This window comes from Myripristis murdjan, chromosome 11 (assembly GCF_902150065.1).
Source record: "Myripristis murdjan chromosome 11, fMyrMur1.1, whole genome shotgun sequence".
NCBI classification, from domain to species: domain Eukaryota; kingdom Metazoa; phylum Chordata; class Actinopteri; order Holocentriformes; family Holocentridae; genus Myripristis; species Myripristis murdjan.
In genome coordinates this window covers 15,574,991-15,596,618 of record NC_043990.1, presented here as the reverse complement: position 1 = coordinate 15,596,618, position 21,628 = coordinate 15,574,991, and the positions used below count along the sequence as shown (strand labels likewise).

At 39.4% G+C, this 21,628-nt stretch overlaps 1 protein-coding gene across 1 annotated transcript in view; it reads right to left on the bottom strand.

Moving 5' to 3' along the window:
• Nucleotides 1-21,628, bottom strand: part of csmd3b (CUB and Sushi multiple domains 3b) — a 409,385-nt gene that overhangs the window by 44,566 nt on the left and 343,191 nt on the right. Inside the window, exons 34-46 of the mRNA XM_030063400.1 lie at nucleotides 18,872-18,985; nucleotides 18,619-18,714; nucleotides 17,626-17,829; nucleotides 16,110-16,234; nucleotides 15,752-15,848; nucleotides 12,104-12,208; nucleotides 11,860-11,978; nucleotides 11,181-11,250; nucleotides 10,460-10,576; nucleotides 9,943-10,152; nucleotides 8,353-8,541; nucleotides 5,984-6,161; nucleotides 3,069-3,214 (exon numbers count right to left, since the gene is read on the bottom strand). Of these exons, the coding sequence (XP_029919260.1) occupies nucleotides 3,069-3,214; nucleotides 5,984-6,161; nucleotides 8,353-8,541; nucleotides 9,943-10,152; nucleotides 10,460-10,576; nucleotides 11,181-11,250; nucleotides 11,860-11,978; nucleotides 12,104-12,208; nucleotides 15,752-15,848; nucleotides 16,110-16,234; nucleotides 17,626-17,829; nucleotides 18,619-18,714; nucleotides 18,872-18,985 (1,770 nt within the window). The remainder of the gene's footprint in view (nucleotides 1-3,068; nucleotides 3,215-5,983; nucleotides 6,162-8,352; nucleotides 8,542-9,942; nucleotides 10,153-10,459; nucleotides 10,577-11,180; nucleotides 11,251-11,859; nucleotides 11,979-12,103; nucleotides 12,209-15,751; nucleotides 15,849-16,109; nucleotides 16,235-17,625; nucleotides 17,830-18,618; nucleotides 18,715-18,871; nucleotides 18,986-21,628) is intronic.

Below are 21,628 nucleotides of genomic sequence, written 5' to 3'. Positions count from 1 at the left end.
ATTTGGAACTTGTTTTGGAGATGTAATAATAATTTACAAAGACACATGGTGCAAGAAAAGCAGAGTTTCACTAGCAGTGCAAAGAGACCACAGCCTGCAATGACCAGTAGAAAAGGAACCATGCACTGTTATAAATGGTCAAAAAAAAAAAAAGAGAGAGAGAGAGAGAGAGAGAGAGAGAGAGAGAGAGAGAGAGAGAGAGAGAGAGAGAGAGAGAGGGCTTTTCCAAAAATTGGGCACATATGGTTCTTCATCTAATAGCTTCATTTAACAAAAGAAACCACATTTTCATCTGGCAAACACACATTTTTAGGCCATTATATAATATAATTGGGTTCCTGGAGTCATGGCTCCTACCTCAGCACATAAAAGATCATGTAATCCCTCCAAACCTTGTGTTAAAAAAATGGGGAAAAACACTGTAATTGGAGCTAAAAGGTTTCCATATGACAACATAAGGATATTAAAAAACAAAAAAACAAACAAACAAAAAAAAAAACAAAACACAAAGACACCAAAGTGTCTGAAGATTGATGTCTGCTAGTAGATGGGAGACACAAGAAGAAAGGCTATTCAGGAGATTTTCATCTTAGAGTGATTGAAATCCAAGCCAAGGGATGGACCACAGCTCAACACTGAAATGAAATGAGACGAGCTCTGACATGGACAAAGAGCTGCTGAAGACAAGCAACAATACAAACTCCACGAGTGTGTGGGGGAGGCATCAATGTGTATACATATGTGTCTGTTTTGGTGGAGGACAGCAGCATAAAGAGACCCCTACAGTCGGTTAATGTGAACAGAGATTTGCCAGTGAAAACATCGCAATACAAAACACTGTCTGCGTGACAATCTCTTACTTTTTGTTTAATGGTATCCAGTTTTAAACTGTGCTTTGTGAGATGACATAGTTATGTGACCCAACACCGATGAGATCCATGAAGAAAAAGAAAAAAAAAAAAAAAAAAAGTTTTGTTTAAGATCATTTTATTTGTTCAAGTTTTCTTTTTAATTTTTTTCTTTTCTGAAAACCTGACTTCTTACAGATAAAAGGTTTTTCTTTTTTTCTTTTAATCTGACAGAAATTCATGAGAATAAAGGGGATTAAAACTGGATATGAACACTTCTGACAAGAAGACTGATTTTTGCAGAAAGACAGGATAAGGTGAAGGACTGGCTAATGAACCAAGCAACACCATCAGTGGTGATTTGTTTGGATGGGGGGGGGGGGGGGGGGGGGGGGGGGGGGGGGGGAGTCATAGGAGGACTCTTGGCCAATCCTTTGATCTGATTTTTTTGTATCATGTTAAAGTAAAAGATAGTCTTTTTGATGAGTAAACTCTTTAATCAACTTTTTGTAACACCAAGATTGGTGGCATAGAGCGTTTATAACCTGTCAAACTGTCATTGGCTACCAGCCTTCAGTATTTTACTCAGCTTACCTTACAGTAATTACGTCTTTAAGGCATCACAGCAGCCTGTTATCTCTAGCTCACGTGGGCAAGAAACCCAGCAGTTTACTCAAATTCAACCTAGAAAAATGGAACCTCAGGAAATACAGCTCAATGCCATCAACAAGTGAACCGCCCATCCCATCTGAATGGGACTCAAACAGGATGATGCTGGAGGCTGAGAAGTTTCTGGTACCATTTTACAATAAGACTATACTATACCCCAATAAAGGGTTTATGAATGGTTTATAATGTTTGTTAATTAGGCTGTGAACACTATAAATCATTAAAAAGCTGTGATAAAAACTCAACTCGGTGAACAACAGATACCAAGGATGGCTGACTGATGAAGGGATAAGATAAAGTGAGGTAAGCATCTAGCAAGATCTGAGATTTACCAGAATAGATGCAGGGCCATGGCTGTAACTTGCCAAATTGTGAGCTTGCATCAGTTAGGGATGGCGAAAATGGAAAATTTTCTTGGTCGACCACTGGGCCTCATTAATCGGTTTATTTTGGTTAACCGAGAATATTATTTGACTGTCTATAAAGTTTACAGACAGTCAAGAACGCGACCGTGTCCATTCTGTACCACGGATGTCCCCTCAGCAGGCCCAAAACCAATTCAGACATAAGATAATATGGAACACCATTCATTCCGAAGTCAAATATTGTACATAGCCTACATGATATCCTACAAACATTATGTAATTTACGCATGCTGCTTACCATGGTGTAGAAGAAATCTCTCTCTCCTTGTGAAAAATATTGTCTCCAGATTCCTCGATGAGTCTGCTTGGTGGTTTTATGACTCTTGCAGACTTGCATGACATACTTTGTTCAAAACTATACGTGATCACCATGAGCTTGGCTCGTTTCTCCGGTCTGTCTCTACCGAGCTGAGCTCTGTGCGTAATGACGTAATCCAAGCCCAGCAGAGCGTCCCGTCGCCATGTTTACCGTATTAAACTGTATGTGGGTTCATGAGCAACTTCTTAGCTTTCAGGAACAGTTGGAATTTTTTCGATAGAGCAAACTTTACAGAAGTTATGGTATTTACAATATGACATGTGCATTTGTGTCGGTGACGACACGTTCGGCCTTAAGATTAACCGACAAGATTATTCGGTTAAAGTTCAAACGGTCAACAACTGGTCAAACGGCCACCGGTTAGCATCCCTAGCATCAGTGTATGAAAACTGTGTTATAACTTGTTTCTTACTGTTTATGAATGATTTATAGTGTAGGTGTTTACAACCTATTTAATAATCTATTTACAAATCATTCATAAAACCTTTAGAGGGGTGGTGTTATTGTAAAGTGGTACCAAGTTTTTAAACTGCTGCTAACACCTAAATAACTATTACTACAATCAAGATTTCCACTGGGACTAGTGCATTATCATGACAGAAAGATGGAATTAGCTTCAATCAGTCAAACGTTTCAGTGGAAGAACAAATTGCAGTGAAAACTACTCGAAGTGCATGACTTAAGAGAAAACATTTCATGAGGATGATGTTACGAACTGAGTGGACAGAATCAAATGGTGTGTTCCCACCTAAAAGATCAATGCCACCACAAGCTATGTGAGGGCTGACAACAATATTATAGTCTTACCGTGGTAGCTCAGGACAAAGAAGCCTGCTCCAGAAAAGTCAGAGTGAAATTTGATGAGGATGATGTTCGAGGTTGAGTAGACAGACTCCAGCGCCGTGTTCCCGCTAAATTGACCAATCTGAGGAGATGACTGGTCTGGACCATCCCTGCAGAGTCAAAAAGAGAGGAAAACACACAAACACACACACACACACACACACACACACACATGCACACGCACACACACACAAAAACACAGACAGCATTTCTTAGAAAGGTACAACTCAACCTGCTATCTGTGCCTGTCACTGCATGCACAAAATGAGAATAAAGAGCCATGATTAAATGGGTTTGATCTTCCTTTTGTGGAACAATAAAAGTCACCCTTAAACATAATTTGTATTATTTATTGCTATAATCTCTGACATACAAATGAATATTTGTGATCACGGGATGTTTTCTAAAAAAAATGCTAAAATGCTAGAAACAAGAGGCTTGGTCACTAAATCTGGAGTTGCTATATTGACCATAAATGGAAGTGGACACAGTGCCAGCACCAAAAGTGATTTTATATACGCATGAGTCCATTTTCTGGCTCAAAACACAATGACACTCATGACACAAAGCTCATTTGGATACAAACCTCTGCAAATCAGATTCCAATTCACCACCGATAGAGCAGTTCCAATTTTTGTCTCCTGACAATCAGAGTTTGGACCTTTGGGTCTGTTAATGATGCTTTGGGAAAGATATGTTCATGGTTGAAAATCCTGATAGAACTGCCTCAGATTAAAAGATGTCGATTCTGTTTTAAGTTTTAAGATCGACTTCAGCTTTTACAGTAATTTCTGTATGCCGTTCCTGAAAAAATAAAGGATTATTATAGATGGCAGGGCAGGAGGTGATCTGTCACCTGGCAGGTTATTTCCAGTGTAATGTCACAAGCCCATTTTACCTTTAATGACGGTCCCACCAGCTGTCAGATCAATATTAACCAATAGCTGGGTCATTAACAGTAATTACGAAGTTATCATCATGAAGTTAAATGAAATGATTATTTCCTGCTGTTAAGCGTGCCAGGATGAGGCCAATTATACCACAGTTGACTGTCAGGTTATGTAAGGAATAATTCTCTTCCCTGCCTCACGTTGGGTGGTTCTCAAATGGAGTAATTAGAGTTGCTTTCCATCGCTGGTTACTGCTGGTGCCAACTTTTACAGTTGCATCTCTAACTGCAGAACCACCAGAACCATCACCATTAAAACTGACTTCACTACCATATAGAGAGGTACAGTAACATCTCAATAGCAGGCTTTGTGTGAGCAGGCATTGTGGAAGGTGACATATATGACAATCTATTCGTACAATAAAATTGTATCATATCCTGTTGTTAAGCTTCCCAGTATGAGACCAATTAGCAGACTAACTGACTGTCAGGTTGGCTGTGACTGGACTAAGGAAACTGCTGTGAAAATCACACCTTTACCACTGACACTGTGCTCTCTACAGGGAGCCAGCTTTGTCTGTGACTGTGTGACTGTGAGACTGTGAGTGAGAGAGAGAAAGTGTATGTGTGTGTGTGTGTGTGTGTGCGCGTGTGTGTGAGCGCGGTTGCTGCCTTTGCCATTTCATGCGAGTTCAGCAGTTTGTCCACTTTTCCTAATGACAGCAGGGTCAGCCTACATGCTGTGCGACCAAGGCACTGAATTGGGTGAATCTAGTGCAAGAAGACGATATGCGGCTGAAAAAATATTGTGGTATGTGCTGTGTACAAGTGCAAGAAAGTTTGAAAACGGGTGAAGTGAGCAAAATTTTTGTTTTTGTAAAAGTGCGGAAATTGGACGGACTCTGAGACAAGGAAGGCACTTGTCATCCGAGGATGACAATAATATGCTCATTAATAACAGTAGGAGAAATGGTGACCCGGCCACAGCAAAGGAATGTTTGATGGGAAAAGTAGCTCTCATTGTGCCAGTGTGTTTGTCCCTCTTTGCCCCGCCTCTCTGTACACCAGATTATATTTTTCAAGTACTGGCATCTCACCATGTTGTGTGTGTTAGTTTTAGAGAAGGGATGGCAACAATGAAACCACAGAATGACTGAACAGTCTATTTATGGCTCTGCTACCACTTCTTACCTGTAGATAACTATGTAACTTAGTATCTAAGCACCCTTTAAACACCTGCATTGACAAAATGTCTGCTGTCGCCAATGGCTGCTTTCCCCAAGAAGAATAATTCAGTGAGAGGTCAGGGCTAAGCAGGTAGAGAGGAAAAAGATATATAACATACAGGACTGAATGAGACTCTGAGGGAAGGTGAGAAAAAAGAGGGAGGGAGAGAGAGATATGGGGAAGACAAAATGACAGGATGAAAAAAAAAAACAACATGTCACAGCAACATTATATTAAAAGAGAGATGTCTGTAGTCATGGTAACCCATGCTGGAATTCAGCCAATTAGTGGTCAGCTCTGAGAAAATATTAAAGAGCGTGACATCCTGTGCTGGAAAGTGTGTGTGCTTGTGTGTGTGTGTGTGTGTGTGTGTGAAATCATAGTTCCAGGAGGATAAAATATGCCGGAGTGTAAATTAAATGGCCACTGAATTAAAAAAAAAAAAAAAGCATTTTTTAGTGGCATACATCTTTAAAAATATGAAAAATAGCAAAATCATACTACTTATAATGTGAGCAGGATTAACCCTCACTCTCATCATTCACGTGTAAGCAAAAATAATTTACAATAAAATATCTCAAAAAATATCTCGAAAAACATTGAAATTAATGCATTTGCCCATTTTTTCCTAGGGCGTCTGCACATTTTAAGCTGGAATGAGGTTTACAGCATGAAGCATGACAAAGCTTTTAGATGACAGCAGGAGGAATGGGTATGAGAAAAAAGCGTAGGTTTACTCATGTAATGAAAACATAATACGTACCAGACAGTAATGTAGTCATATATGGGCTCAGTGCTCAACACGGTAAAGTTGATGTAAATGCCGTGTCCAGGAGGAACTCGCACACTCCAGACGCAGTCCTGGAAGTTCGGGTATTCCTCGGGGTGACCAGGAGAGTAGATGGTTCCATTTAACGATGTGATGTTACCACCACAGAGAGCTGTAAGACACCACATTAACAGTATTACCTTTAATAAATTGCCCTTAAATTAATATCACAGCTACGAAGCCCGAGTAATCATCTGGGTGACCAGCAGAGTGCACGTGATGTGATGACCACTGCAGAGCATTAACAATAATCCCCTTAATAAATTGTCATTACATTTTTATCACAGCTCCGAAGCTCAGGTTTTCCCCGGCAGAGATGTTTCCAATAACTTGATATTACCACTGCTAAGAGCTATAAGACACAATATGAACAACATTATTCTAAATTAAAGGTGTAAATGTTAGAGCTCTGGAGCGTAATGTACATATTCCACAGGATGACTAGGGCTGAAGATGTTCCCATTCAATGACTCATTGTTTAATTACCTCCAAACAGTGCTAGAAAATAAAATATGAACTATAATTGGATTAATGAGTATTAGTTATTAAACATCATAACAACAACAGAAGTTAGAACAGTACTTAGGTTGGAGGGGATATACAGTATGTTCCATTCAATCACGTTATTTTGCTTCCACTCGTAGCTGGAAATACAGAATAACCGCATGCCTGACAACACTCATTTTCCTCAAATTTATTTTCCCCCTTTAATGTATTTTCTCCCATTAATTTCATCTATCTCAGAGCAGTTCTCACTTGTATACAATTAGTCTGCTTGAAGCTTTTTTTTTTTTTTTTTTTTAATGCTGCTAAGTAACACAACGTGAATGCTCTTTGATTGCAGTTTCTGTGCTGCTTCCATGTTCCTGCTCATAAAATGGTGTGTTTGGCACATACGACACATGGCAAAAAAATAATCTTATTTTTAACTCCAAGGAATAAGAATTATAATGACCCTTCTTGAATATTCCCCTTCGCATTTCTTGGAATTTGAGTTGATGATGATCTGTACTGGAAACTGCATATTAAAAACAGTAATTCAAAAACTGCAAAAAAAACTTGGCATTTTAAGTAACATTAGGAATTCACTTAATACTAAAACAGCAATTACCTTATATTATTCCATGACTTATCCATACATTAGTGACTGCAATGTTAATTGAGCCTGTACTTATCAGGCTAAACTACAGGACATTTTCCTTTTGCATAAACGTTGTGCCAAGATTATCTCATATGCTGGTTACAGAGCACAAACAAATCCACTCTTGCAGAACCTACAAATACTAAACTAATTTGTCAAATTAACACCTTTTCAGTTGCACAGTTTGTCCTTCGCTCCATTAACAATATTTTCCCTTTTAGTTTTGATGGTAATTTCTCAAAAAATGAAAACCATCACATCACTACAACACAAGAATCAACTTAATTTGTCTGCTGTTCACACATCAACGTCTCCTTCAGCTTTGTTTTTTTCTGAGGTGCTAAAATTTACAATTAACTGCCTAATTCATTTGTTTATCTTTCCACTAACATGTTTAAAAAAAAACAACAAAAAAACAAGAGTTTGAAGCAGTTGTGACTTTCTAAATGAGATAGTCTAATTTTATTTCCAGATGATAAACTGACACATTTTCTTTTCTTTTAAATTTCCCTTATTTTTTTTTGTTTTTTTTTTTATATCCAACTGTATTATATGAAATTGTGCTAATAATAATAATTAATATATAAATAAATAGAAATATTTTACTCGACATGCAGGAGAAATATAGCTTGTTTAAAAGGTAAAATGTCCCAATAGAGAGAGTCTGAGAACAACAGTAAGGCACAACATTAGCAATACTCATAATGGCAATCCTATCACTGTTAAAATCCACCAGCTATAAGTGAAGATGTACTTTAGGATGTTCTGGGGACTAGCCGGTTTCCTCCTGGGTGTGCAGCAACAGTACCGCAGCGCTGCAGCTTGGAAGTAAGAAGTATGTTGGACTCATACCACAGTTATATTTGTACTAGAGAAGTATACATTTTCATTTTCAGACCTCAGCGCAAGATAGTCCCATTTGCTGCAAAATCCATGTAAATGCAAATGATGCCTGTCTGTGGCAGTGAGATATTTGATATCAACAGCGCTAACACTGGCAGCAACAAAAGTACCAACACCAGTTGTATTGCTCTCACAATGTGGTCCTGGGTGATTTCAGTCCTGGCTGTAAACATATACAACTTACCTGATCAGAGAGTGAATCGTAGCAACTATTCAGACCTCACAAAAATAGTTACAGTAATAACTACGGCTGTATTACCTTCACATCGTGGCAGTGGGTGGTTCCAGTTCCTGCTGATTCCATGCAAGCAGGTCAGTGAAGCCTCTCCAATCAGAGAATATCCAGGCAGACATTCAAAGGACACTGTCATCCCAACGCTGAAGTCTGTGCCAATCACGATGCCGTTCCGAAACGGCCGAGGGTCTGGGCAACTCTGGAGCTGGTAGGCTAGATGAATAATAACCCATTAAAGATGGTAGTTCAAGGAAGTAGTTCATGACAACATACAACCAATCAAACAGTAATCAAACTGAACTACATCACATCACAAATTGAAAAAAGTCAGCCACAGAAATGACTAGTCAGCAGCAAAAACTGGAAAGTCAAAGTAAGTTAGCCAAGGTAAAACCAATGACAAGAGAAGCAAACCAAACTATTATTTCATTTCAATGTGCTCTACTAGCCAGTGCTAAAACAATTTCAATTTAAGCTGAAGTTATGAACCACTAGCTAGGCAAATAGACTATTCTCTGCTCTAAAATTGTAAAATTGTCCTTTCAAGCATGACATGAGTTTTCGACCCAAACAAGGGATTCTGGACCAAGTTGAAAGTGAAAAATAAAAAGGCAGTGTGATGCACAATGCTTATATATGCTTTTTTTTGCAGACTTGCAGACTTCTTCTTTCATGAATTTGTTTAGGATGTGATAGTGATGAGTTTTATGGCTGCACTGAGGTAAAAGAAATGCTTAGCACTCAAGCATTTCATGGCTTTGTGAAACAAGGATAACGCAGACCATGAGCAGGATAATGCAATATCAACCCCACTGTTAGCAAAACAGCTTTTAAGAATTCAGTGGCATAAATAAAATATGCAACTAGAAATGTACTAAGCAGGGTGCTACGCCCACACCACATGTTGTTTTGGTTTATATGCCCTCTGTATTTTATTATCACATGGCAAACTTGGATGTCCTGCCTTGACCTTTGACAGAAAAAAGGGCCTATCCTGACCAAACCTGCTGTGGTACACAGTAACGGTATTGGCCATTGGTCCCTGTCTAACTTAAGTCATAGTACACAGGCTGCATTGGTCTATAGTAATAATTACGAACAGCAACAATAGTAAAGGAAATAATAATGGTGGTATTACTGTAGTCATGATTTTTCCTGGTTTAATTATGGTCTTTGCCAGTGTCCCTTAACATTCACTAACTGATTTGCATCGGAGCGGCATCAGTGCTACCAATTTCCGGTGTCCGCAAATTCTCTCATGGTGAAGGTAAGACTTCTCAAGACAGAGCAGAACGCCAGTTTCATCACTCATCACTCAAGGCTGAAAATAAGGCCCTGTCGCCACACTGATTTTGCTGCCAAATGCTTTTAATGCACTAAAAGTAGCTTGTTCTGGTGCTAGTCACTTCTGAGAAAATAAAATCACTGTCAGACAATTCTCCAAAACCTAGCAACCAAGTTTCAAAGTTGGCAGCAGTTGCTGTTTTTAGCCAAACAGGCTGCACAGTCAGATGTCCAGCCTGCACAAATGATGAGAAGACACTTGATTGTGTTCCCACTGTGGAGGAAGATGTAGCAGTAAAAAGTAGTAGTCACAGCAGCAGCGATATTTACCTTGATAAGTGATGTGGAAGCCTGGCTTGTTTTGTGAGTAGTCACTGTGGAAGAAGAAGCTGGTCTGGTGGGTGGTGCTGAACAGAGGCTTGGGGATGATGGGTCCGCTGAACCTGTCAATGACTGAGCCGGTCTCCAGAGATCCACTGCGGATCTCCAGGTAATCATGGATCGCTTCAGTGGAGAAGTTTAGAAACTGGAGATGGATGCCTAAAAAAAACAAAAAAAAAAAACAAAAAAAACACACAGCTTCTGTCATATATAGCAATGAGCAAAAGTACTGATAAATCGATGAATAAAGTGATAGAAAGGCTGGCCATAACAGCTGACACAGTGTGAATTCACTGTCTTTTGTAGAATGTGTGGGTCAGTCAATAAATAACAAAGATATATTGAAAGAGAGAATGAGAAGAGAATGAGACAAAAGAAACAGATGGATGGACAGACAGACAGACAGATGGGGGACCCACACACCATTTCTTATCAAAGACAGAGCTAAATCAACTGTGTTTCTTACCGAAGCCAACAGGTAAGTTGACTGTCCATGTGCAGTCTAATCCACTGGGGTAGTTGCCGGGGTAACCGGGACTAAGAATCACTCCACTCATTTCTGTCATGGATCCACCGCACTGAGCTGGACACACACACACACACACAGACATACACAGACACACAGACACACACACACAGAAGAAAAGGTTCAGTGTTGAAAGCAGCACTGCGTGACATACAAGAGACTGAAGAGAGCGAACTGACATACTTCTCCTTTTACTGTAAATGGCACTACTAGCTGTTGCAATTGGCCATTTCAAGATCTTCACTCTGACTTTTGTCTTGTTTTCCGTGAACAATATACAAATTTTGTGAGTTTTTGATAGCTTTTTGATCAAACTACCATTGTGCAAGTGGATGTGTGTCCAGGATTTACTCGGTTTGCCTCAGTGCATGCTAATGCTTTAGCACACTGTCTATGTTTATTGTTGAGTCTGAGCTGGATTTTCATTATCTCAAAAGCCTTAACATATGCACTGCTGAATACTAAATACTCGACTCCTCATCACACAGAGCTAAATTGATCTAACGGCTTATTTGCCAAAAGTCACAGTAGGCATCGAAGACAGCTGCCTCCTTCAGCAGTAAAGGTTTGCACACATCTCAGTAAATCCATCTTTGTGTGTGTGTGTGTGTGTGTGTGTGTGTGTGTGTGTGTGTGTGTGCATATTTGTGTGTACACCTACCAAGACACAGAGGTACAGGGTAGTTCCATCTCCTAACAGGTCCAGGCATGCAGGTGATGTGGGCATTGCCCTGGAAATACAAAGCAACCAGTATCTAATACCAGAAAAAAGTTGGGAAAATGACTCACTAGCTTTATATACTGTATACAGGCTATAGCTAAACCCAGCTTCATTTACTTGCTTTGTAAAGTAAAACCGTGAACTGAACATTAACATTCATGTATTCCTATGACAACCTAAGTTATTTGTATCAGTGTAGAGTTATGCATTAAGCAGGAGGTGGGCCAGCTTGCACCAATGCTGTATAGTGTACAGAAGTTGGGCAGACCACATCAGACACATACATTATTCAGGAGATGTGCAAACAACACCAGATCTGTGTGTTCAATAAAAGTTGAGTAAACCACCCGAGAGTGGGGTTTCCTTCTGCATTCATAGTTAAACAGTTCTTGGTTTGCGCAGTCAGAGGATAAAAAGATTTGGCGGCTGCATATCTGAGAGGCTGCATGTCTTTTAATGGTTTCAGGAGTTTTTCTGACGATTGGTGTGCATAAAACAACAAAAACTGCAGCTGGCACGTGTCTGTTTTCAATTTTCTGATTTCTCTTGTTATGTAGTTGTCTCTCTGTCTGTCTAACCAATATAAATCTACTAAGAATGATGTAAGTTGAATTTTTACCTGAAGAGAGTATCCTTGTTCACACGAAAATTGCACAACATCTCCCACCATATATCTGTCTCCCTGTCTGATTCCATAGTTTGGAGTCTGAGGCTCTGGGCACGACTCCAGGCCAATAGCTGAAAATAAATGTCAAGTAAACATGATTAGAGTGTTTCTAGTCTATAATTATGTATGGATTTGTAGGGGAGATATAGCATAAAGACAAGTCCTTTATATATACATAAAAAAACAATCATGCTACCTGTATATTCCAAGTGAAAACCAGCAGCTGAGACACTAATATCAGAGCTGAAGCTGAGATAGAGGTTGTTAGATGTACTATTCAGCAGAGGAGGGATGGAGGTACCTGAAAGCAGCGAGTGAGAGAGAGAGTGAGAGAGAGAGAGGCAGAGAGAGAGAGAGAGAGAGAGAGAGAGAGAGAGAGAGAGAGAGAGAGAGAGAGAGAGGAGGGAGAAGAACAGAGGAGCTTGATCACATTTTTTCCATATTTCAGCAGAGGTTTGAGAACAAATCAACTTTAGTTATCCGACAGCAAAGAAAACAACAAAGACCTCCCAAACCTACATTTTTCACTTTGTTTAGTTTGTGAAGAATTTCTGAAGGAGGTAGAGAGGGATTACTTTTATTTGAGGCCTCTGTTTTATTTGAAACCACTTTTCAAATGTTGGCTTGACCTACTTAGTAGAGCAAGGGAAAGTACAAAGTAAAAAAATGGTATTACTGAAGCAAAAGCTGGCACAGTTCAACAGTGTAATTCTGTGCAAGCCCTTCATAATAGCATACTATGGGCCAGATGTTGCACTGTAATGTAAAGGAACATTAACCTACTCTAAGCTTATTCTGAGATAAAATGTCAGTGTCTTGGCTTAACTTCAAGATGTATCTGGAAAGATAGGAACAAAAGCTAATATTAGTGTCTTGAAGACTCAAAAGTAGGTGAGTTGTTGGCAGAGCACTAACTTATGTCAGTTAACATGGTAGTCTGTATTTGGACATTCAAAAGTGACAGATGTGACAGGAGAAATTATCAAAGTTATTCAGACATTCCTCTGGATGTTAATTAGGCCACAATAGTTGTTATTGGTTGCCTGTTGTGCAGAAAACTAATTAGCAGATTTTTGAGCACTATGCAGCAGCTCCCCTGCTGGCCATGTTCACAGTCCAGGGAAAATCACATTCATTATCATGCTGAAACACAACAACAACAACAACAACAACATAAAAAAGCATTTCTTGAATGATAATGAATGATGATGAATAATAAACTGCATGAACAAAACCATAACAGTCATTATTGCACTGATAGTGTTATTAATTAACAACTGTAATTAGCCCTTGTAAAAAAAAAAAAAAAAAAAAAAAAAAAACATTTAATCAAAAAAACAATTTGCTTACATGTATTACAGATTCTAAAGGAAGATTTTTTATTTATTTATTTATTTTTGTATGGAAAGGAAATCCTTGTTGTTGTCTGTAGCACCATTTTATACCAGACGATGAATTTCTTTTGCTAAAAGCAGTGGGAGCGTCTTCTGAAGTCCTACACTCACACCAAACTTGATTGTCTTAAAAAGCAGAATACTCACGCCTGCTATAAGTGTTATGACACAGCAGAGCAATAATTTGGCAAATTTTACTTTTTTTTGTTTTTGTTGTATTGCTGTATTGCTATATGACAATTCTAAGTACTGAAATCATAGTAATTTTGAGGAAAATATCGCCTGCTTTATCCAAAAAGGCAACAGGAGGATATAGTCTGGAACCCTGTGCAGTAAATTTAGGTAATATTTAGCAGTGTGAACATTTAATCTTTACCTGGTGCTTATGCTGTTTCAGCTTGTTTAATGTTTGATCTTTTTCTGTCATATCTGCCATAATTTGTTTTTCATTAGAATTGGTTTGATTTGATTCAATCTGACTGGATTGGATTTGATTGGATTTGAGCTGATAATTGCCCACTTGGCAGCAATTGCACTCTTGGCCGGCCAAGAAGGGGTTTCCCTCTCTCTGTGATCCTTCCCCAGATTTCTTCCATTTTTACCCATATTAGCTGCTGTTTTTTAAGAGCTTTTTCTTGCCTGCCATGAGGACTGAGTCATAAACTGTGGGCCTATAAAGGGTTGAAAAGGGCTAGAAAATAAACTTGAACTTGACTGTTACAATCATTATGATTAAAGGTCTTGTCATTGGTTGTTTAGGAGATGCACAATCCTAGTAGTGAAATAGACTGTAAAAAAATACATAATAATAATAATAATAATAATAATAAATAATAATAAAATAAAATAAAAAGTTTATAAAACAGATTTACAGTATGAGAATCAGCCATGTCATTAACTATGAAAAACAAAAACGTGGAAATAGAGTCTGCTTCTAATTCCTTTATTCACGCAGAGTAAATAGGTCCTTAAGTTTCAGTTTATTTTGGAGCATGTTCCAGTTAAATAGGGCACAGAACCTAAAAACTCTCTTACCCACCTCAGTCTGTACCTTTGATAATTCGAGTGAAAGTAAGCTTTGTGAACGTAGCCTATAGTTGGGACGACTTTTCTGTGAAATGCAAGAGATCAAATAGGATGGGAGCAGACCTAACAGAGTCTTATAAATAAAGATGTACCAGTGGCACAGTCTCCTTGTACATAATGTAGGCCAGCTAACACAAGCACAAAGGGAGCAATGATGGGTAACAGCTTTACAATTTAACCTCTGTGCCCACAATAGATTATGTCTAAAGACCATACGCATTGTGCTGAAGCATGCATGTATAACACATCGGCATAATCAAGGAATGAAATGCAACCAGTGAAACCAAATCACATGTATCCTTGAAAAAAACAAGTCTGGTTCCGAAAATAAACAGCTTCAGCTTCAATTTGGACACCAACTGCTGAACATGTGCTTTAAGACTCTCACCTGGCTAAATAAATAAACAAATAAATAAATAAATAAAACTTGTATGAAGACCCTAGTTCAATGATTTTGCTGAGGACAGTCACACTTGGTGGGAGAGTGTGTCGTCTGTTTTTTGTTGGGGAAAAAAACAATAAAACTAAGAGTATAGTTTTATCAGCATTCAATACTTGTTTCAGCTGAAACAAATTTCACTGTGAAATATTAAAAGCAGATTTTAGTTTGTTAAAAGCAGTGGTCAAAGAATCCACACAACAGTAAATGACAATATCATCACCATGGAGATGGAGAGTTGCATTAGCAATTTAATTATCCAAACTGTTGACATAAATGGTAAATAAGAGGGGCCCCAGCATTGAACCTTGGAGAACACCCTTCAAAACAGTTCAAACCCATCTGGGATCAACCAGAGAGATAGTTGGCAAACCATCTCACTGCCTTCTCAGATAGGCCTATTGGAAGCAATCTTTGTTTTAAAACCTCATTGTCCCCAGTGTCAAATGTAAACAAACACTACTATGTGTGGCTGCCAACTTTTACAGTACTGTCAAGTCTGAAACCTAGCAGGAGAAAATGAAAACAAGTTACATACCAGGTAAGCAAAGACACTTCTGCACTGGCTAGTCCTTGTCACTTCCTTCAGTAACTCCATTGCTTAAATTTCATTATTTTATGACACATGTTTTTGTTACCTGTTATGTACTTTATTTTGTCATAAAAGTCATAGCTCAACTCTAAACTGGTTGCTGACTAGTTGAGAGTTACTTACTGTAATTAGTCAGCAACTCACTGCCTGTATGTTTTCATATGACTGAGATCATTACTTGGATGTTTTACCCTCCTTGTCTGTTGCAGATTTGTCTCATTTTGAATCACTGTCATATGTCAAAATGTATTAATTTATTTGTTTATTTCTTTGCAAAAATAATATGGCGTAATTCTCAGTAAATCTCTAAAAGATACTGAAAGAGAGGATTACCAGAGTAGCTGCCCAGTCTTGGTGCGTGGTTGTCAGCTCCATCGTAGAAATCCAGAGAGTCCCAGTTATGTTCTGTAGCAAAACTCACCACTTGTATCTGGGGGGATAGAGAGAGAGTTGTCTCTTGTTTTTCTTTTTCAGTATGTGCATTGTCAGTGAGAATGGTTTGTCTTACACATAATCTGGTATGATCTCTTTCATTTAGACCCTATCAAGTCATCTCTGCAAGGTCCCTCTGTCTCACCAAACATCCACCCATTCATCCCACCAATGCTACCTTTACTCTGACATCCTGCCAGCTAAGCTTTGTAGCCAAAGATTGGTAAATCACACAGGAAGCAGAGTTAACAGGTGTTACCTGTATTCCTGCCCCTTCTGGAACAGAAACCTTCCACACACAGTTCTGGTTGTTGTCGTAAGGTTCGGGATAGCCAGGTGACAGGATGGTCCCACGACGAGAAGTCAACACACCCCCGCAGGGAACTGATATGGATAGAAAGAAGGACAGAAAGAGAGAAAATAGTGAGTTAACATGTTGACAGGTCAGAGGAGAGAAGAGAGAGAAAACAAGAATGGGCCCTCCATCACTGGTGCCCTGCTGGCTTGCTGCATGTCAGGGGAGAATGGGGTTTTGACATTTTGGCCTTAGGGTGGCACTACAGTAAATGTCATCAAGTCAACAAGGTTGCATTAACGTGTTTTCCAAATTTCACGGCAATCCACCCAAAAGATTTTGAGATATCAAATTTGACATTTTGGCCTACGGGTGATGCTACAGTTAAGGTCATTAGGTCAGCAAAATTAAAAGACTTCATTTTGCAGGAGCATGAATGTGCTCATCAAATGTCAAGACACTCTGCCCAACAGATTGTGAGATATCAAACTTGTCATTTTGGCCTAAGGGTGGTGCACAAAGAAAGGTGATGGTGACATCAAAACTGATTTTGTTTTCTTTCCCTAGCAAACATGAATACACTGAGCAAATTCCTTGGTAATCCATCCATTACTTTAAAAGGTATGTTGTGTACAAGTCAAATGGCAGGAAATGGAAAATGGCAGGATTACCAAGGAATTTGCTCATAGAGTCATCACAATCAAGAAGATCAACACATCTACCAAATATGGCAAACCACGATTATATTTTGTGGTATCTTTTGTGCAAAGCTCACATTTTGGCCTGAGGGTGGAGCTAAGTCATCAATCATCAAGTCATCAAAGTTGACAGTTCATCCTATGAGGACCAAGAACGTGCTTTCCAAATATAATAGCAATCAGGCAAATATATTTTGATATAGTTGCCTTTAAGTGAAGGGTTGAATTGATGGACACATGGACAGATGGACCAACATGGCCATTCTTAGGCCTCACCTGCCAGCAGGGGAAAGGAGATTTTAACACAACAGTTGGTGCATGTGTGTGTGAGTCTGTGTGTGTGTATGTGCTCCCATGACCACAGAGCAACATTACTGACCAAACCACCTTAAAGACCCCATGAAATGGACTCTTACTTTCGTGATTTTATGTATTTCCTGTTGAAAGGATGTTTAGGCAGGACATAGTACAGGGAAAGATCATTCACAAGAGCAAACCAATAGGATGTCAGTTGGGGAGAGAAACACAATTTTAATTGAAGGATAGGTGGATGAGAAAGGATGTTTAAAGATTTGTAAAAGTTTTATTGGTTGAAATTTTAATGCAGACCCACTAGTGCAGGGTGATGTCACTATTTAAGATGCTCTGTTTTACAGGAAGCAGAAGTCATGTGATGTCATTTCATGGTGATTTTAAAGACACTACTGCAAGATTTAGTGTGTTGGCTTTCATGTAAGCAGGTTTAGTCGAGGCTAAGCTGTGGTGTTTGCACGTGTGTTTACCTATACACGTCGGCAGGGTGTCGTTCCATTGTGCCAGGTTGTCCGGGACACTCTCACAACGTATGGCCGCGGAGCCGTGCAGAACATAACCAGGGTTACACTCAAACTGCACTGAGGAGCCCACGGCAAAATCATTGCCAAGGCGCTTCCCAAAGCGTGGCTCAGGGACTGAACTGCACTGGGTGGAACTGGTCCGAGGTACAGCTGCGGAAATAAAAATGATGCCAAGCAAGCATTAAAAGGTGTTGATGCTAGCAGCACTTGAACAGAGGTGCAATCATCACCATTATTACTGAGCTTCTTTCCTTCCTGGTGTCGTGTGTCCCCGATGAACTTAATCTAGATAACGTGAAAATGGCTACAAATTTAGAGGTGTGACATCAAATTGACATCAAACTGAAACAGTTATAGGACAATTATTTGTAACATACACATACAGCGTCTCATTGCTATTGTACAAAAACTTCGCAAATCAACAGCAGCACTATGTTTTTACCTCAACATTACACTGACATTGTACTTTATTTGCTGAGTTAGTTCTGCAAACCTTGTGCCTGGAGTTGGGCAATATATTCTATCACTATCATGACTTGAGACTATATATCATTTGGGATTTTATATATAATTATATCATGATATGGCACAAGTGTTGTCTCTTCCTGTTTTTAAAGGCTGCGATACAATAAAGAGATGCAATATTCTGAACTCATTAGACTGTTCGCAATGTATATAATGAAATTTGTCTCTACCTGCTTGGTCATCACATCAACATTACTAATAACTGTTGATCAAAAATCTATTTTATAAAAGCACGAGTAGTATTTCCTATAGTCACAAGATAAAAGTATTCAGAAAAACTATATTGCAGTATTTGATTTTGCCCATATTGACAAATGCTTTATTCCTGTGATACTGATTTGGCCGAGATATGATGTTTTCTTTTGACTACTGACCTCACCCTCAACTGTGTTTGGCAACATGTAATTGGCTTACCTTGGTAGACAAAGTGGAACCCTTTGGCAGTTTCTGGGCCAACTGTGGTAAACTTTATGGTAATCTGGTTACCCGAACTTAGAGGCAAAGACTCACCTATATAAGAGCAGAGAGAGAGAGAGAGAGAGAGAGAGAGAGAGAGAGAGAGAGAGAGAAAGAGAGAGAGAGAGAGATACAGAGAGGTTGGATTAGGGCTCAAGTGGTGAACGTAATGTGCCGTATGGGATCTATATACTCATCCATCCGTTCTTACCGGAGTGAGACCCGGAGAGAGAAGACAGCAGTGTGTTCTGCTGAGTGGGTCCATCGTAGATCTCTACCACATCATTCAGAGAAGTCTGGAACAACACAAACTGACCAAAGAGGACTGGGGACAAGAGAGAAGGGAAACAAGATAGACAGAGAGAGATGTAAACCACACTTGAACGGCTGCAAATTATTATTCCAAGCCGCTGCCTTTGCCTGACCTCCTAATGATAAATTCAAACTGTAATACCTAATTTAACCGTCATTAAGCTGGTGTGCCTGGTATGTCAACTTCTATTTGAAGCCAAATATTGGCACAAAATTACAAATCATGCCACTTAAAAACCAAAACATCACTTTACTTTCATTACACACCACCTCTCCAGACTGTTGGCTATGGTGCATCAACACTGTCAGCTAATGTATAAAATGCTAGCGTTGGCAAAAAGTGTCTCACATTTGTCAATACATGACAGTTTGGCAAGAGGCTTTTCTGTCCCAAAGTGTCCTCTACTGTTATTCCATGGTGTTTCTACTTTATTAAACAGTGCACAGCAGAGTGGCAGCAGAGATAGGACAGAGCGGGAGGGAATGGCAAGTGGCACAGGTGGCGAGCTGTCAAACCCACAATGTCACAAGTACAAAGTATTTGCTGTAGCCCGCTGAGCCACCAGGTTGCAGTCTTTCGGCCCTGTATTCCCTCACATTGTTTCAATTATTTCTATATCTTGTTTGAAAGCAAAATGTCATTAAAACGATGATAAGTCATATGCCGCTGTTTAGGAAAAATGCAAGACAAGTGAATGTCAGTTTAACAGTTTGTTAAATTTGCAGATTGGGAACCAGAATCATGTCTGAGGAGAATACAGAGTTTATAGTACTGAATAAGATAAAATACACTGAATATACTATTGCTGTTGGTCATAGGTTACATGATGAGTGGACACACCAATACAAATGGAAGTGAACACAGTGAAATATGAATGAAATATGAGCCAAGAAATAGATCAAGTCTTCAAGGTTAGCTCATCCATGTTATAGGAAACAAAGGCCTTTGTTCGTTCTAGCTGTTAGTTCACAGTGAACAGTGAACCAGACGTATTCTGTTTGTTGTGACTATGAAACGGAATCATGTACATGACTACACAATGGTGATACACATAGAAAGGCTTTTAAACTAAATCAAGGCAGTTAAGGTGTCAGATGTAAGTATGTTGGTGATTAAAGCATATATACTGATATAAGACACAGTGGTTACACAACATTATAAGAGGTGGCAGTTCATAGTGCGCATTGACAATTTTCTGTCTCATCAGTGGAGAGCAGCTTTACATCCACACAATAAAGACATAAATATAAAGGTAGCACAGTCATACTGGCATAAAGGGAAACCTCTGTTTGTCTGCAGCTTCCGGAAAAGAAGAGAAAGGTCCTTTAGGATAAATTACATTTAGTTCAGCCTCAGTGGAGCTGGCTACCCCTTCGCTTGCACTTGACACACACCAGTGCGTAAAGGTGCACATGCACATAAGCACACACTCTGTTTCACTCTCTTACTATCTCTCCTTCTCCTTCCCTCTTTCTCTCTCCCTCCATTACTCACCCCTGAGGCTGAGGTGTAAAGGATTAAATCTGAACATTGCCAAGGATATTCTGCTACGAGAAGGTCACTGGTCACTTTACACAGGGCCGTTTCTCTCTCTCTCTCTGTGGAGTTCTTTTGAAACCTGATCTGAATACAGCAAAATTGTTGCTCTGGCTCACAAAGGATATCTGATTTTCTAAGTTTCTTTTTAAAATATGATGAAAGGACCCACACAGTTTGGATTTTTGGTTGATGCCAATTAATCCCTGCAGGGATGAGAGCTCAAAGGGTGGCGAGGTGGGAGTCAGACAATAAAAGTGTGTGGAGGTGTGGATGTGGATGGGGGCTGGGTGTTGAGCAGACATGAGTAATGATGGGATTCTCCTTGTCAGCAGAAAGAGTTAAAAGCTTTCCCTGCGTATAGATTTTAAGGAAATCTGCAGGAAAGTGATTTGTGTCTCCTCCATTCCCCAGCGGGTCAGCAGGTCAGTCAGCGATATCTAGACAGCCCAGAGCATGTGGAGGAGCTCACAGCTGACTCCGCTTCAAAACAGCACAGCTTCAGACCAGAACACACTCATGACACATGAACGCACGCAGGCGTGAGCTTATTGCAAAGACAACACAGAGGATTGCTCTCATGCTGAGATAACAAAAGGACCATTCACGCACACGCACACATATAAACGCACACACCACACACAGAGCTAAGTGATCACAGCGGAGTTGTCCCACACTGGGTTAAACACATGGCTCAGTACCGAGAATCCTTCTGCATTGCAGATTGTAAAAATAAAAAAAAAGTACATGCACGCAAAGACACACAACCTCTTTTTCTGACTCTCCACACACAGCGACAACGCACACGCTCACTGTCTTGTTCTCCTGCTCTCTTTAACACACACCCATGCACACACAAATACACACATACATTGTTTTCCAGTTTGACAGCTACTTTTGAGTTTCTCTGGAATTAAAACTATAGTAGCATTAATATTAACTCTCTTTGCCTCATTAATTCAGAGCTCCCTTCCTCATTCCAGAGTTTATTTTATTTATTTATTTGTTTATTTTTTAAGATTTTTCTCAGGATATGCCTTTCTCTCTCCCTCACTTTTCTTCTTAATCAGCAACACATTTAAAACCCTTCGCCATTCAAGGTTTGGGGATAACTGATTA